The 16,551-nt window shown below is 32.1% G+C and overlaps 1 protein-coding gene across 4 annotated transcripts; it reads right to left on the bottom strand.

Annotated features, from left to right (window-relative positions):
• Nucleotides 1-3,769: 3,769 nt before the first annotated feature.
• On the bottom strand, nt 3,770-12,272 carry CLC-D (chloride channel D). Of its 4 annotated transcripts, none has more exons than XR_013662378.1 (23): nt 11,832-12,272; nt 11,675-11,747; nt 10,695-10,916; nt 10,564-10,610; nt 10,368-10,466; nt 9,129-9,203; nt 8,779-8,867; nt 8,518-8,658; nt 7,991-8,061; nt 7,814-7,893; nt 7,561-7,704; nt 7,247-7,306; nt 7,082-7,156; nt 6,560-6,711; nt 6,300-6,435; nt 6,061-6,192; nt 5,561-5,638; nt 5,416-5,471; nt 5,237-5,323; nt 4,973-5,129; nt 4,708-4,809; nt 4,437-4,614; nt 3,770-4,116 (listed from the first exon to the last, which is right to left on the bottom strand). XR_013662378.1 is itself a non-coding variant. In XM_078963324.1 (23 exons), exons 1-22 carry the CDS (start codon nt 12,015-12,017, stop codon nt 4,558-4,560), a joined length of 2,319 nt encoding a protein of 772 aa, XP_078819450.1. In that variant the 5' UTR covers nt 12,018-12,272; the 3' UTR covers nt 3,770-4,116; nt 4,514-4,557. The 4 variants fall into 4 exon arrangements, 3 of the variants coding, with proteins under 3 accessions (XP_078819450.1, XP_078819448.1, XP_078819449.1); XM_078963324.1 differs by having other exon boundaries at nt 4,514-4,614; XM_078963322.1 differs by having other exon boundaries at nt 4,568-4,614.
• Nucleotides 12,273-16,551: the final 4,279 nt, after the last annotated feature.

Below are 16,551 nucleotides of genomic sequence, written 5' to 3'. Positions count from 1 at the left end.
CAAATCACACCAAATCACTCAAAATGGTTCCTACACTCACACAAAGCTCAAGCTCACTGATTAGGGTTTTCTGGACAATAGGAGACAATAAGGGAGGCCACAAAGGGGTGTTATGTTCTTTAAATAGGGTGACAAACCCTTAAAATTAGGGTTTCATTATGGCAATCCTACTCGTCGATTCGAGGCTTCCCAACTTGTCGAGTAGACTTCAAACCCCGCGTCCCTCTCTATCTCTACTCAACGAGTTTGGGGCTACCAACTCGTCGAGTTGCCTTGTGAAAATGATTAAATAATATTTAATTAGTTACCAGGGATCTAGGCGTTACAAAAGCCTAGATCAAGAGTTCTCAGGCTATCCTACGTGGCTACATACAGCCCCTACGACATTCCACTAGACGATAACCACCCTACTGGTACTTTACCAGCATACCACTATTGTTGCATGCTAACACACAAGGATATATATATATATATATAACAACTCACTACAGCACATCAACATCCTATACACAAGGACACATAACCAAATCTTCAAGGAATGCGTAGCCATATGTATCCAGAGGTGAGATAGACACCCGGACAAATGATCCTACTCTAGAGCCACAACCAAACAAGGAACGGAAAAGAAATCCCATATCAAAAGTCATCAGTCTATTCTACGTGACTACATACAGACCCTAGGGCATCCCTCCACTAAACGATAACCACAACTAGTCAGCAGACATTTATGCCTTCGACCCACGGGTATAGTGAGGAAAACTCACCTGAAACGAAGAACCTAGAAACATTCTGACGTGTTTCCTTTCTCTGTACTACTTTCTCCCACGAGCCCTCTGGCACCATAACATGGAAGAATCTTAATTAACAGCCCAAATCCTTTATGTTTGAACCAAAGTCAAACTGGTCAAAAAGTCAACAGTCAACAGTCAATAACCTCTTACGAAGTAACACTCTATTGGTCATATCGTGAGCCACTAAAAGGCAAAATAGTTATGATTTGATCCTGATGACGTAACAAGCATAGTCTCACGTCATGAGAATTGTCTGAATGTCATTTTGATGAATAAAGCCCCTTTATCCATTAAGTAACTAATCCACTTCCTCAGAAGGTTTCCTAACATCCCAAAAACCATAAAAATCGATGCTTTAAGGTCTTGCTTGTCCAATGCAAGACTTAAGATCAAATTAGGGCATTTATGAAGAAAAGGAAGTCAAAACCACAAGCATGAGCTCAAATATCACCCAAACTTCAGATCCACCACATATGATCACCAAGGGACTCTAAAGACCCATAAAGTTGATAAATTTATGGAGTATCAACACTCTAACACATCTAACCATGGATAATCATGCATAAAACCTTATAACTAGCAACAAGGAATCATAAAGCTTGAATCTTGGTTACTCACAAAGGTCCAAAGATGTTGCTAGAAGATGTAAATGATGCTTCCAAACTGGATCTATGCTCCAAAGGTGATCACTTCTTCTTCAAGATACCAAAAGCTCAAGAATCACAATGAGAGGCTAGGGTTAGGTTTTTTTGTGTTTGAGGATGAAGGAGGTTGTAATGAACCCTAAAATGAAGTTTATGGGGTTTAAATACGAAAGAGCCCCTAAAAGATAAAGGGCTTTGGTTGCAGCCGATCTTACATCGTGAGCACTTGTGTCTCACATCGTGAGCTCAGTTAAATCTGCATTTTCATTTACTCACTAGCCATGTCATGACCTCTATATGGCCACGTCATGACACACGATTTTACCCAAAAAAAAAAAAAAAAACATGTCTTTGACTTCTTGATGTCCTAAACCTATTTATTATGGGAACTAGGTGTTACACAAATGTTGTTGAGATGCAAATTTTTAAACAAAATGGCTCATGGTAGGCTGTTGTTAGCTGATTGAAGTTGGAACCCTATGCTTTTTCTTATTTTCCATAAAAGATCCTTCTAGTTTATCCAATTTATGAAATTTGAAAAGTCCTTCATCAACTGGTTTGCTTTCGGTGATCTCATCTTGTATGTTTGAAACATTTTGAAGTTTCGTGCTTAAAATATGCGATCGTCTTTATCTGTGTGTATACTGAATGTGTAGGTCGTATCCTCAATCTACGTGATTAGACCTACTCTCAGAGTGTTAGGATAGTTAAGGATAATATGGTCGATCCATTTTATGTCAAAAGGGTTTTGTTATTTAAGGGCAACTTCTTTTTGTAAAATTAAAATGATTAAGAAATATGAAAATTGTTGAAAAAAATAATTTAGGTAATACAATATTTTTAAAGTTAAGAATGGCAAATATGTTATTTAGATTTCGGATTGGAAAAATATAATATTTTCATGTTTAACAAAAACATATGTGAAATTCAGGCTAATAACATAAAAACATTATATTCTATCATTTTTTTATCATTATAACCACAAAATTTTAATTTGTAATAAAAAATCACTCATTTTTATAAAAGTTCTATTGCGATTATTATTAAATGCAAATATCGGTCAAAAAGATAATTTTAAAAACTGTTGGTTAGACCAAATTTTTGGCAAAACATGGTGTTTTTATTTTTATACTTTTTTTTTTTTTTTTTTTTTTTGCTCAAGAAAATTTGTTAAAGATAGCATTATGTTTCTTGTTTTTTTTTTTCTCTATTTTTGTGTGTGCTTTTTTTTAATGGCTCATTTGTTTTCACAATAATTTTTTTTATATATTTGATTACTTTGACTAGGTTTAGGTTTTTTTTTAATGATTTTTGTTTTTTTTGAAAAACCATTTTTGTGGGTGGACTTATATAAAAAACAACCGAATAAACAAAACCGACTTAATACCGATAAATATTTAATATTTTTTAGATTAATTTATAGAAAATATTCATGTGTTTGGTTGAAAGTTGCACTCTCACACAGTGTTTGGTTGAAAGTTGCTCTCACACAGAAACCAAAATTTCCCAAAATCGAATGGTTTTCAACAAAAAAAAAAAACAAAAAAATCAAATGATTATCCAAAAACATTGAAACTAAATTATAGAAACTCAAATCGAAGTTAGAAAAAAAAAATTAAATACATTGAAAATTTCTGAAATTGAAGATTTTTTTTACTAGTTTCTAACAAAAAGTCAAACAAACATAATAAACAAGAACCATATCAATATTGTAAAATTCAACATTTGTTTAAAAAACAATGATATTAAACATTTCAAAGTGAACATTTCTAATATAAATAGAGATTTCTTAAAAAAAACAAAAAGAAAAAAATTCTAAAATTTAAAAAACTTTCCAAAATATGTTGAAGATAGTCAATTTTCAAAAGCTGGAAAAAAAATAATTCTTCTCTTTAAATAGCTTATTTAAGATGGTAAGTTTAATAAATTTCTCTATAATATTCATTTTAAAAACACACATCCCCATTAGCTATATTTCTAATGCTTCCACGTAATTATTTATTTCTAAATCTAAAACGCTATAATATTCACTATAAAACATACATCAACCGAATCCAATGATAGCATATAACCTCAATTGATTTGAACATAACTTCATGTTTTCTATATCTCACTTCAAATCACAATCACCCACAGCAACCCATTAGTCCGCTAGTTTGAGTTTGAATAATAAGAACCAACTCAACTCAACTCAACCCAACACAAGTGCCTAAAAAGCCCAAGCCACATCGAAAATAAAACTCCCACACTCACCTTACCTCAATATAGTCAATACACAGATACACGTGTTCCTGTTTATCCCTCAGATATCAGAACATAGAATGTCACCACTCAGAAGAGAAAGTTGTTTCATTATTATTATTATTATTGTGAATACAGAAACTAAAGAGTGGAAGAGTCTCCTTCATGTTCGTGGCTAACCTTTTATATGGCACACAGATGTAAGTATGGTGTTTGTAAAGTATAAAGTATATATACAGAATTCGTGAAACCTATAATAATAATAATAATAATAATAATAATCTAGCAAAAAGAATAATAAGAAGGATTAGTAGATGCAAAATGAGTGAGTAGGCTGTTTGTTACTTTACTCCAAAAGACCATTAAGTAGTGGATGCCCCTGCCCCTGCCCGACATCTGGATTCCTTGTTCTCACTCTATTGCCTCCTCGATGTCGACCCCTGTGTCAACAAAATTAAACAATATATAATCAACCATGGGCGACTGACTACTTTCACAGTAGTTAGTTTCAACTTACAATGAAATGAATGACTCCTTTCGTTTATTTGTGTGTATTACACCGTTGTTTTTTTTGTTAAGGCATTCCACTTTAAATCTTTTTTGTATTAGAATTTAGAAGATTAAAATCTACCTGACTACAACAGTGAGAACTGCTGTTATTATTACTGGCTAGATTGTAGAAAGTACAATGGTATAACATGAAGAAGGATAAAAGTAGGATGATATAATAAACAAATCAATTGAAGTAGAGTTAGTTTACCACAAAGAGGCAAATGATAATAGATGAGGATTTAGGAGCCGAAAGTGATAGAGATTTTAGTTAGAACAGAATCTCACAGCTGTATATGCAATAAGGTAATGAAATGCAGTCCAGGCAGGCATCATAGAGACCTTACACTAGTTGACTGGAGCTCCACAGAACCTGAATCATCATTGTCCTGCACATAAAAAGTTGTAATTTCAAATAATAAGTATATTATTATTATTATTATTAGAATCTTCATACACAAACAAAAGTTAGATTGAGATACCTCAAATATCAAGTCCTTTCTGGTGATCATGCCAATCACACGAGAAGCACGTGGAACTACAAATATATGCCTCAATCCTAACTGACGGAATAGATTATACACCTGCACCAATTACAACTTATTACATCACATGTAAATGGAAACCAACCAAAACTCCATATTCTTTTCTTCCTATTACCAAATACAAAACAATTTTCATTGCTATAACTTTTGATGCCTCAATAACAAATGATATATAATAGAAAGAGAAAAAGAAAGGAGATACCTTGGTTAAAGACATATCTTCAGGGACAACATAGGGAGATGGGTTGACAAAGGGGGCTAGATCTATGTACATTTCCAAATCATCTGGACTTAGATGGATATCAGATATTGATAGTCCTTTGCTAGAAACAGGCTTCACAAAGTCACTAAGACTGTGCCTGAAAATTGCAAATCAGATTCATATCAACTGTCTATCTATGCAAAAGACTTATCAAATGAAATAATGCCCTCTCAGCCTAAAAGATTAGAATGTCCAATGAACTACCTGATGGGTATAGATTGGCTTCTCATATCAACTGCAAGAGGGCTATGCTGAAAATCTGCTTTCGACTGCAGAAGTACCAACAAGTGACTGCATCACAAATATTAAACATATAAACATTTAAAATAAACTTCTTCAAAATAACTGTTTAGGGTTTAAGATTTTACTGATTATAATTATACCTGCGCAAGATAAGACCTATGACCATTGTTTCTCCGCTTCGAGACTGATCCACAACCTAAATGTCATGTATTGTTATTGTAGAGATGTAACTTTGAACTTTTTTTTTTCTTTAAGGGAAGAGGAAATGGAAAATGACAGACATACAGGAAAGCCATTGTGACTGTTAGTCCTCAGAATAGCGGCTACATCAGCAACTTTCACCACACGAGTGAAGTAACAAACCTATCAAGTGTACAACAAATAAACATGCAAATGTCAAAAACAAACATAATGTTTGGTTTAGTGGAATAGGGATAGAATGAATTTTTTTAACTGTATGTACAGTTTTTAACTCCACTCTATACAGTATGTAATTATGAATATAATAAATGAACTTTTTATTTACAGATACACAAGATTAAACATAATACAACTCATTAAAACACAAATAAGATTCTAATATAAAAGTTATTTTTAAAAATTAAATTATGATGTTCTTTTCTTAATAAAAAAGAAGAGATTTGTATCATAATGAAAAAGAAAATAGTAGCCCTTAGCCAAAGAATAAAAGATTCCATCACAAAAAACAGGCAGTTTTTTTTTTTTTTTTTTTTTTTATTCGGATGCAAGTGAGATATTTTCATATGAGCAGCAGAGTTACAAACCTTTTGATTCCCGCATGCCTCTTTAGCTGTCATTTTTCTCATTAAATTTTTGGGTCTGGATTCAAGTAAAGGTATACCCCTTAATCTGGCCTGTTCTTCATATAAACCTTCATTGAAAGCATCACCAACAGCCTAAGGAAGGTAAAGGGTCAAAACTCAAAACTCAAAACTTTTTATATTCATCAATATAATTCTAATTCTAATTGTAACTTGTAAGAAAAATAAAAGAAAAAACTTACTTTTGATATGAGGAGAACAAGCATGATAAGAGGTAAGAGCTTTAAATTATTTGTAATTTCAACCATAATAACACAAAGTGAGACTGTCATTCTCATTGAACCTCCTAGAAACGAGGCAGCTCCAAGCAAAGCATATCTGTCAGGTGTCATTTCAAACATCATAAATTCTCAACTGGAAATAAATATAAATATAAATATATATGATATAACTATAAAGAAAAGATAAAAGATGTGTGTGAAGTGAAGTGAAGTGAACTCACGTTCCTTCTTCAATGTTGAGCTTTTCATAGAGTCTAACAACAAACATGCCAACAAGGCGTCCATATGTAGATCCAATCATTATACCTGGAACAAATTGGCCAGCTGGAACAGCAGTACCAAATGTCACCACAGCTAAACCATAGAACATAACCTGAGGAGGAGCAACACACATGCAAAACAATAACAGATTTAACTAACAATGATGTCACTCTAATCTTTTAATTTACTTACTATTGTATTTGTTTGTATATCATCAATCTTACATTTGTAATTTGTTTGTTTGCTTACTTTTTCTCTTCTACTTAAAATTCCCTTCTTTTTTAAATGTTACTACTACAAAACAAATAGAAACTGTCTTTCACAATACCAAAAACTATAACTGCAATAATTAATCAATTCTTATTCCAATATGCACAAAATTACCTACAATATGTCAAATATCCTATTCCTAATTGCTATTTATTAAATATTATTTTGTTTTCACGAAATAGATGTCAAGTAAAAGTGGAGGTGAGGGATACCAGAAAGGTCAGCAGGCTCTGGGCGCTGTACTCATGAATGGTTTTCGCACTGAATAGATTTCTTATAGCATCATCCTGCATCCAGATCAAAAAAAAAAACAAGGGATGGATGAGGTTAGGTAACACATGAGTAACATGTAAACAGAAGAAAAAGCAAATACTGACCTGAGTATTAAAGAAGATGGTTGCAAGGTCATTGTATTCATTTTCCTTGGTACAAAAAAACTGCAAATAAAAAAGGGTAAACCCATCAGGGGAAATTAAAACAAAGCCATTAGTTTTGCACTATTTTATTTCTGTTTATTGTGTGAAAAAAAATGTAACAACAACATCAAAATGAACACCTTAACAGTCATTTTTGTGCTTAAACTCATAATACACTTCAACAACATAATTTTACAGATACTAAAAATAAATTTGCACTAGTTTAAGTTAGTTTATTTTTATTGTGTATAAAAATAAAATAAAAATGACCTTACATTTACATAATTCCCATACATCCCTGGTGCACGAGGACATTCAATAGAAGCATCTGAGTCAGGGCATGCACTACATTTTCTAAAAAGAGGCAACCCAAATGAGATCACTGAGGTTATCACGGATATAAGACATGCTTCAATTATCTGTAATAACAAGTCAAAAATCAAGATTACAAATCCAAATCCAATCATATATTCCGAATACCAAAATAATTTTACTTCAATGGAGTTATTATAAGGTGACAAGACTTACTTTGACTCGGTTTCCTTTCTTGTGTAGATAGTTTCGACGCCAATGTGTTATATAAAGTGTAAGCTGGTTAAATAACGCTCCTAGAGATATAAAAAAAAAAAAAACAATTTTCCAATTAAGGATTTTAAATATACCCTTTTTTTTCGTATAGTAAATGAATTATCAAAAAAAACATACCAAGGAGGCCTCCTATGACACCAATAATAGCCATTGGCAATAACTCCGCAAATGAGTAGTCCTCTTGACCACTAAATCAAATTTAATGAGAAACCAACAATCAGATTATAATTAAAATTATTATATATACTAATAAGAAAGTGGAAGTGAATAGTAAAGATTTGGCCACAATAGTTTTCTATATTGGCAATTTCACTCCCTAGCCTTTTTGGGTTTCAAAGTTTGGCCACAAGACTTCCGTATATTGCCAGGTTTGGTCTCTATACTTTCGTTTATTGCCATGTTCCGTCCCAATACTTTTGAGTTCCACACTTTCGCCACAGGACTTTTGTATATTGGAAAATTTAGTGCTTATCCTTTTTGGGTTTCAAACTTTGGCCACAAGACTTTCGTATATTTGCATATTTGCTCCCTAACCTTTCGTAGTTACGCAAGTTCGGTCCCCCCACGAAGCAGGGGTAGTAACTTACTAATTTAAACTAAAAAGAGAAGGGAAAATGATATATAATATGATATGAGGTCCTCACTCTGACAAATCCCATATTATGAAACCTCCAGAACCAAAATGGCCACAATTCCCAGTCTTACACCATCCCATTGCAGTACGCACTACAACAGCCACAACTGCAGAAGTGAAGAAAACACGCCACATCAGCTGACTCCTCCACCTTCAATAGTACAAAAGAAAAAACCGATTATTATTATATATAATGTTTATATATATATATATATATATATATATATATATATATATGTATATAACAATTAGAGGGAAAAGAAAAGTTTACCAGGATGTAACTTCCTCTAGAGCGAATAATACACCGCCAACTGGAGCTCTGAAAGCAGCAGCCACACCAGCTGCACATCCACATGTCACCTTTCAAAAACAAAACTCATAAAAAACAACAAACGTGAATACACTCATCTCACAATCACTCTATACAGCAAGATAAAACAAACAAACAAACCTACTCTCTTCATAAAATCACATAATTCAGGTTTTTAAGCACTTTGTTTTAGATGATGTTTATACTATATAGGGCTTCTTCATATGGTCTTGAAGTTAATTTATAGGTGAAGATCTTAAACTGTAAATTATGTATGTTCAAGAACATAAATCAATATAAATATGACTCACAAGATCACGGCGATCACGGTCACTCTTAAAGACCTGTAGCCACCTTGTACTCAGATGATATTTTGTTGATCCACCCTGAATATCACATTAATTAACAACACCACCATGTTAGCAGGTTTAAAACAGAAGAGTAAGATTGAATATGTTAAATTTCAACTAAAAGAAAAAGTCCATAAATGTTTCAGTGGATTTTCTCATCAGCATATCACATCCTTCACCAACAATGAAGATCAATAGTTATTATCTCTGTCTTGCAAAGTTTTCATATTTCACCAATTATATATTACAGGAAAGAAAGTTTAGCAAGATCAAGATCTATGCTACTATTTATAGATAGATGTCATTTCCTTTGATTTATGGATGCTTTTACTTTTACATTGATTTATTTTATTTTCTTTCCTTCTGTCCTCCACATATACGATGTATATTCAGGTTTTCTCCTTTGGAATAATACACTTTCATTTTCAAATCCTAAGCATGTCTATAGCTATTAAACATATTACATCACTATAATATTGAGTTTCTAATATCTATAGATGAACCTTTTATAAGACTATACTTTTTTCTCACCAAAAGGTAACACTTCTTGCATTGACAACTCATAAATCTCTAGGTTTTGTACCAAAGAAAAACTCAAGAAAAGAAGGCAAATCAACTGAAAGAAACAAGAAAAGACAGATTCTTATGTGTGTGTGTGTGTGTTTGGAAGATGTCAAATCCCATGAAAATGGTGTTAGTGGAAGATTGGGTGTGAATATCACATGCATGTAACTTAGACATCATTAAAGATACATGTGGTCCTCTTCTCCATTACTTAAAAAAAGAAAAAGTAAGCCTGATGTCAAATAATGTAAACCATAATACTATTTTCTTCCAACTTATTACTTGATTTATTTTATTATACTATTTTACATGCATCATTCACCTTTTGAAGTGATTCTTTATGTTCAAAATCATCTTGAACTAATTTACTTCAAGTATGTCTCCATATATCACCATTGTAACTATTATGCTACCTATACAAACTTTACTAACATAGCTATGCCAAATAAATTGAAAAGTGGCCACTGTGTCAAAATCTGCTTTTTAGCTGAATGTCATTCAAAGTATACTTTCTTTTGGAAAGATCACCACATCACAGTTCCACCCAAAAAATACAATAGCTTTTTTGTTAACTAGGAGAACTAGAATTACTAATAAATGAATCAATAAACAAATAAATAAATAAACTCTGCTTACTTGTCCCAGTAAGGAAGCAATACAAGCACCAGTATGAACTAGAGGCCCTTCTTTACCAAGTGCCAATCCACCACCCACAGATCCAATGCTTCCAAAAATCTAAAATAATTTATTCATTCATATCCCCTTTATCAAAATATTTACTAACAATGAAACATTCATATATAACCTCATCAAAATAAGAAATTGTCATCACCTTTCCTATTAGGGTTCTAAAAAGAAGTATACCACGAGTATCAATCCCTGCAAATTCTCATAACAATCACTTCATAAGCTATGAGCATTACAACGAGTTTAGAATAATTGTAAATGAAAAGACTTACTTACCATTCAAATAACCCTTGATTTCAGGTATACCAGACCCTGCTGCTGCAGGGGCAAATTGGGTAATGATATAAACAGATGAAAAGACTAAAGCCAAGTTGATGGAGGTATATACAATAAACCCAGCTACATATGAACGCTGTATTATTGTAAATGTCCATGAGTACTTCCATCCAGCAAAATTCTCAACTGAGATATTGATAAGAACAGCAGCAAATCCAGTGCCTAAACTCTCAACCAATCAACAAGTAAAACATGTCACAGCACTAAACACCATATTACTTTATTTCAAATGCCCATTATATACAAACAATTTAAGGCTTATAAGGGGCTCACAGTTCTCACTTTCTATACATGTGGAACAAGTCATTACATAAACCTACATAAGAAATAGCCATCTTCACATCATTTCTTACAATGAGTAAGGGGTTGTTTCTTTTTTACTTAATCTGTGTTCAACATTTAAAGAAGATTCTGTAAATGGGTCCAAGAACATGTGGATTGTAGTTTCTTTGCATCTACAGTTGGTAGGCTACTAATTTTGTAAACAGGTAGGCCAAAATAAAATGGAACAAGAATAATTTATTCAATAATTGAGGGTTTTGAATGGTTTATGTTGGTTACATAACTTACAATCAACTAAGCTTAAGTATATTAGAGTCATTTAGTCAATAATTGAGGATTTTAATGGCCCTAATCTGATAAATCGCTTTTAAGTTTTTGAGGATTTTAGTTGTAGTGAGCATAAACATGACTCTCATACAATTAGAGATATCCGAAAGATCATACACCTTATAAGTCTCACAACCTCAAACTAAACCCCAAAAGCCACTCTTCAACTTTGTTCAGTGGATGGAGGAATCAATGTTATAACATAGTATCACATGAGAAGGTCATGGTCACAAAATCAAAGCTATAGAGCCATCAAAACTCGAACATAATTGAACCAAAGAACATCAGTATCAAGCGGAAGATTATTTTACCTATGCCTATAAGCAGAGCAAAGAACCATTTAACTCCCACGTAGTACCAAACATAAAGCTTTCCTCTTCGCGCCTGCAGTTACGACAGGTTAATAGTTTGCGGTTGCTAATTAGATTGAAGTCGACAACAACAATATTATAATTAATTAGCTGAAACCTGTTCTTGCCGATAGGCGTAGTTCTCAATGACTTCATAATCAAGACTTTCAACACCATCGAATCCATCGTTTCTCAAAACCCCATCTTCATCAAGTTCAGCATCACTAGCATCTTCCGCGTTGGGCAACCGAGACCAAATTAGCTTGGCGGTCTCAACACCGTTCTGAAGATGGTTCGCCAGCATTATTGTGGCGAGATCAATTCAATACTCTGATCTCGCGAAATTGAAGACGTTTTGTTCGTTTGGTGTAAGAATCTGGGGAAAGAGAGATGGTTTGTGGGGGTTTTTGAGGACTAGAAAGAGGATTTGGGGCTAATGATCCTATATGTCTCTCGCTTTGTTGATCTATAATGTTGGCGATTGATTCATGAATCATGTAGTAGTGTATTGGTCATACAGTCGCTGTTGATGAAACGTGGTTTAAGATAAATTCCTTCCCACCCAACTGAAAGGCTTTGTATGACGCGTGAGAACCTCGGATTAAAATCAATTACAACCTGTGTCCGGTAAAATATAAAATATCAAATAGTGAAAGTTCGTTTTTTTCGTATTAAATAATAAAATATCATCAAAATGTAGGTCTGATAATCGTATCGTGTTCGGATTGGCATGTCGCAGGTTGACGGATCAAAATATGCCAACCCAAACACGACTCATTTAAATATACAGATCACGGGTTGGCGGGTTTGGAACATAAATCCATATATGACCGGCCAACCTATTTATTTATACGGATTCACAAGTTAGCGGGTTTGTGGGTCAGATTTGGGTTTGTGGATCCGAATTTTTAGATATTTAAGTCTAAAACATCCCAATGAAAATTAAAAACATTCATGGAAACATGTTACAGACTTAGTCTTATAGGTTACAACTTACGATTTTAGATCATCCACCACGAGTCAAAATGTCAAAATAGTCAAATGGTTTATGAATCAATGGTATATGTTATATAATATTTATTAAATATTAATATTTGATACATAAATACATTTAAAAATAAAATAATTTTTTATTAAGAATATAAACGGGTTGGCGGATCAATCCGTTTATTTTTTGAGAAACTCTTATATGACTCGTTTAATAAACGAGTTGGCGGGTTAGTGGGTTGACGGGTTGAAAGACTCAACCCAAACGCATTTATTTCGTGTCGTGTTGTGGGCCGTGTTACGGATCATATCGAGAATTGTCAGCCCTAATCAAATGGTTTTTAGTCTTACGGTATCCGGTGTTGTCTTTTCTCTTTGAGGTTAAAGGTTCAAGTCACTATTGTGAACATAATAAAATATGAGAAATTATATATTTTTCTATATTTTCTTTCTTTCTATCCTCCTAAATACAAACAGCAACAAATATATTAAAATATTATTACTTTCATTAAACAAGAGACATGTTAAAATATAGGAAAATTAAATTGATTTCTACGTCATCATCATATCTATTGATTGATTGTCAAGTATAATCCACTAATTTTCTTTCCTCATCTTATCATTTGATTAAGATATTTGTCATAATCTTATGAGTAGGAAGACAAATAAAAAGATTTTGTAAAAAGATATTTAACTTCTCCAACATTTAATATAGATAGAATGATTAGTATAAGAAAATGTAGTAGTATATTTAATATCTCATAAAATATTTATCCATACTATATATAAGTATATGCATGGCAGGTTATGGGGAAGGGGGTAAAGAAGGGCATGCGCACAGGACCCATTTTCTTTTTTCAATTAAATGTTGAATCATATCAAAATGTTAGGGTTATGATAAAAAATAGAAACCGAATAATCAAATCGAAGCAAATGATGTTTGGTTTATTTGGTTCGGCTTATTTGGTTATTTGGTTAATTCGGTTTGGTTAACCGAATAAGGATAATTTAATTTATTTGTTTTGGTTAAATCTTTATTTTTTAGTTAAACCGAAAAAAAAAAAAAAAAAAAGTGAATGAAGTCTTAATTAATATATATTTTTATAGTTTATATCTATAAATTAACATTTTACTTTTAAATTGATAGATTAGTTACTAAAATATATTTTCATAATTCATTATTTAATTATGAACCATTACAAATTTATAATTGTTTATATAACGTATTAAAAACAATTAATTAGTCAAATGTCAATTAACTTTAGGTTATTTCTATCATCTTCATATACGACTAAATCTGTATTAACCTTGTATCTACAATTTATATGGCCACATTGACACGTCAAGACAACATATCATGAAAGACCAAATATAATATGCTATGTATTAGTGTATTTTTTTCATTTGGTAAAAGTTTAGTAAAAAAAATTCCTTTTAGTATAATATTTATTTTTTACATGCGAAATTTTATTCGGTTTAACCGTTAAACCAAACCGAATAAATCAAAACCGGTTAAAGCGAACCTTATTTGGTTCGGTTGTTGTTAGTTTTAAGATGTAAAAAAACTGATAAAACCGAATCGATTAAACCGAAAACCGAAGAAAAAAACACCGAATAACACCCCTAACAAATGCTAAGCAATAGTCCACACGTCTAGAGTCACTCTTACTATTCTTGTTAATCGATCAATGGTCAGCCCACCACGCAAAGGCAGAAGGCAGCAGCATGCAGCGAACCAGTGACGTGAATCGATTTTTGACTTTTAATCAATCATCAGTCGATTTGACAACTACATAAGGTAAAAGCTTTCTTGTTTTCTTTTTGTCCAACTTTTCAAATTATGTTAGATATGTAGACTGTTCAATGTTCATTGTTATCACTTATCAATAAATTGAATGTTAAATAATAAGCACTATTATACTTGAATGAGTTGAATTAGAAATCTGAAATTCTGAATGTTGAATCAATGAATCAGATTATAGATTATCATAAATCACAATGTTATAAGACTATAGTTTTCTAGTTTTCTGAATGATGCACTTGAATCAGATTAATAGATTATAGATTATCATTTATAAATAGTTGATTTACATAAGGTTTTTGCACTTGTTAGAGATGAATGTGGAGATTTTTTACGATTAACTAAGTCTTTGGTGTTCATATGGTTTATTTTTTATTTTTATTTTTTTGCATTGTAGGGAGCGAGTTTGGGGTTTTGTGTTATTCTTTGTGTGTTACAGTTTTTCAAGACTTCTCTTAACAATTTGATTGTAGTTTTGTGGTTCGTTGGCTCAAGTTTGAATTTCCTTGATTGCCCTTGATTTGCTCACTAAGCTTGCAAGCAATTGATGGTTTTGGGATTCTAGGTGTTGGTGATCTATAAGTTCATTGCCAATTTTTGTTAGTGTTGTAAAGTACATTGTTGTGTATTTTTGATTCTTTCTTTTTTCTTGAGTCATATATGGGAACAAATATGGTTTATTTTTGACGATTAACTAAGTCTTTAGTGTTCATATGGTGTTGTTTAATTTTATGAAGGTTGAAATTGTATACACCCTAAACAACACTACATGTTCTTTATAGGCTATAAATTAAAAGATCATATATGGCACAAGTGATGCATCTATGTGACAGATGTGGTTCCAAAACACACAAGTAATGCTTATTTTCAATAGAATACTTAGGTTTTAGTGTTAGTTTAATGGGGAAACAGGAAGAGTTATGAGAGGTGTTTGACATGGGGCCTGTTATTATCTTCTCAAGCCAATTGGAATGAAGGAAATAAGAAACATTCGACAGCATCTTTACAGGAAGAATATCCTTGAAGAAATTCTGAATATGAGAAATGTATCCAAACAATCTGATGACATGCTTTGTGGGGGTGACATGACACCACATAAGAAAATAAAATAAAAATGTTGAACATTGGTTTTGAAAGCAAGAGTGGTATGGATAGTTGACCTTCATCATAAATTTGTCAAAGCTGTCAAAAATATTGGTTTTGAAAGTGAGTCATCAACTCATCCTATCACATATTTCTTGAATTTACTTATCTCATAGTTGTGATAATATTGATCATAAAAATGTTTGCTTTTCCATAAATAGCTAATGTTGGTGAATTTAATACAATACTCGAATTGGAAAATCTATTTCAAGAAACTTATAGGATTGCTAAATGTCTTAATGTAAATATATGCGGTGCACAATAATTTAGTGTCTTAGTCGTTGAAAATCTTCAGTAGATACAAAAAAGTTCGGTGAAATGAGAAAAAGATGTTCATTTTAATGTCTATTATAACATCTACTTATATTGTTTTTTTTTTCTATTATAACATTGAACTTCCGTTTTAACATTTGTTTATATCATTTTACTCATATTTGTTTTTCAATTAAAGCATTGCACTTTCATATTAATGTCAACTATAGCATTTTACTTTTATCTTAATGATAATTGTAACACTTTTATGTCAACTGTAACATTTTCATTTAATGTGAATTACATCATTTTACTTTTATCTTTAGCATTCAACTTACAATTCAATGTTGATTTTAACATTTTAGTTTCATTTATTTTCCAATTATAACATTCAACTTTCATGTTCTTGGTTTTCATCAAACTGGTATAGTAGAACTATTTCACAGATCAATAATATCCTATCGCCTATGTTCACATGAACCTATCACCTAGTATGTTTATAAGAATGTAAATCTTTATATTTATATGTTGAAGATTTGAGACATGACATGATGACGTGTCAATGCTCTAGTTAAGTACTCAATACAGCCCAAAAGTAAGAGTGTACACACCATGGGAAGGTAAATCATAGTGTGTCCATGTGAAGACCCCAAAG

This window comes from Lactuca saligna, chromosome 7 (genome assembly GCF_052625555.1).
Source record: "Lactuca saligna cultivar CGN05327 chromosome 7, ASM5262555v1, whole genome shotgun sequence".
NCBI classification, from domain to species: Eukaryota; Viridiplantae; Streptophyta; class Magnoliopsida; order Asterales; family Asteraceae; genus Lactuca; species Lactuca saligna.
This window is presented reverse-complemented; position numbering and strand designations above follow the sequence as displayed.

Excerpts from the sequence above, each read along its gene's own strand:
- CLC-D (XM_078963322.1), bottom strand. The coding sequence starts at position 12,017 with ATGCTGGCGAACCATCTTCAGAACGGTGTTGAGACCGCCAAGCTAATT. Across the intron at positions 8,868-9,128 it reads ACCGTGATCGCCGTGATCTT|GTGACATGTGGATGTGCAGC; the intron begins GTGAGTCATATT and ends TGTTTTTGAAAG. Across the intron at positions 5,130-5,236 it reads AGCCAATCTATACCCATCAG|GCACAGTCTTAGTGACTTTG; the intron begins GTAGTTCATTGG and ends TGCAATTTTCAG.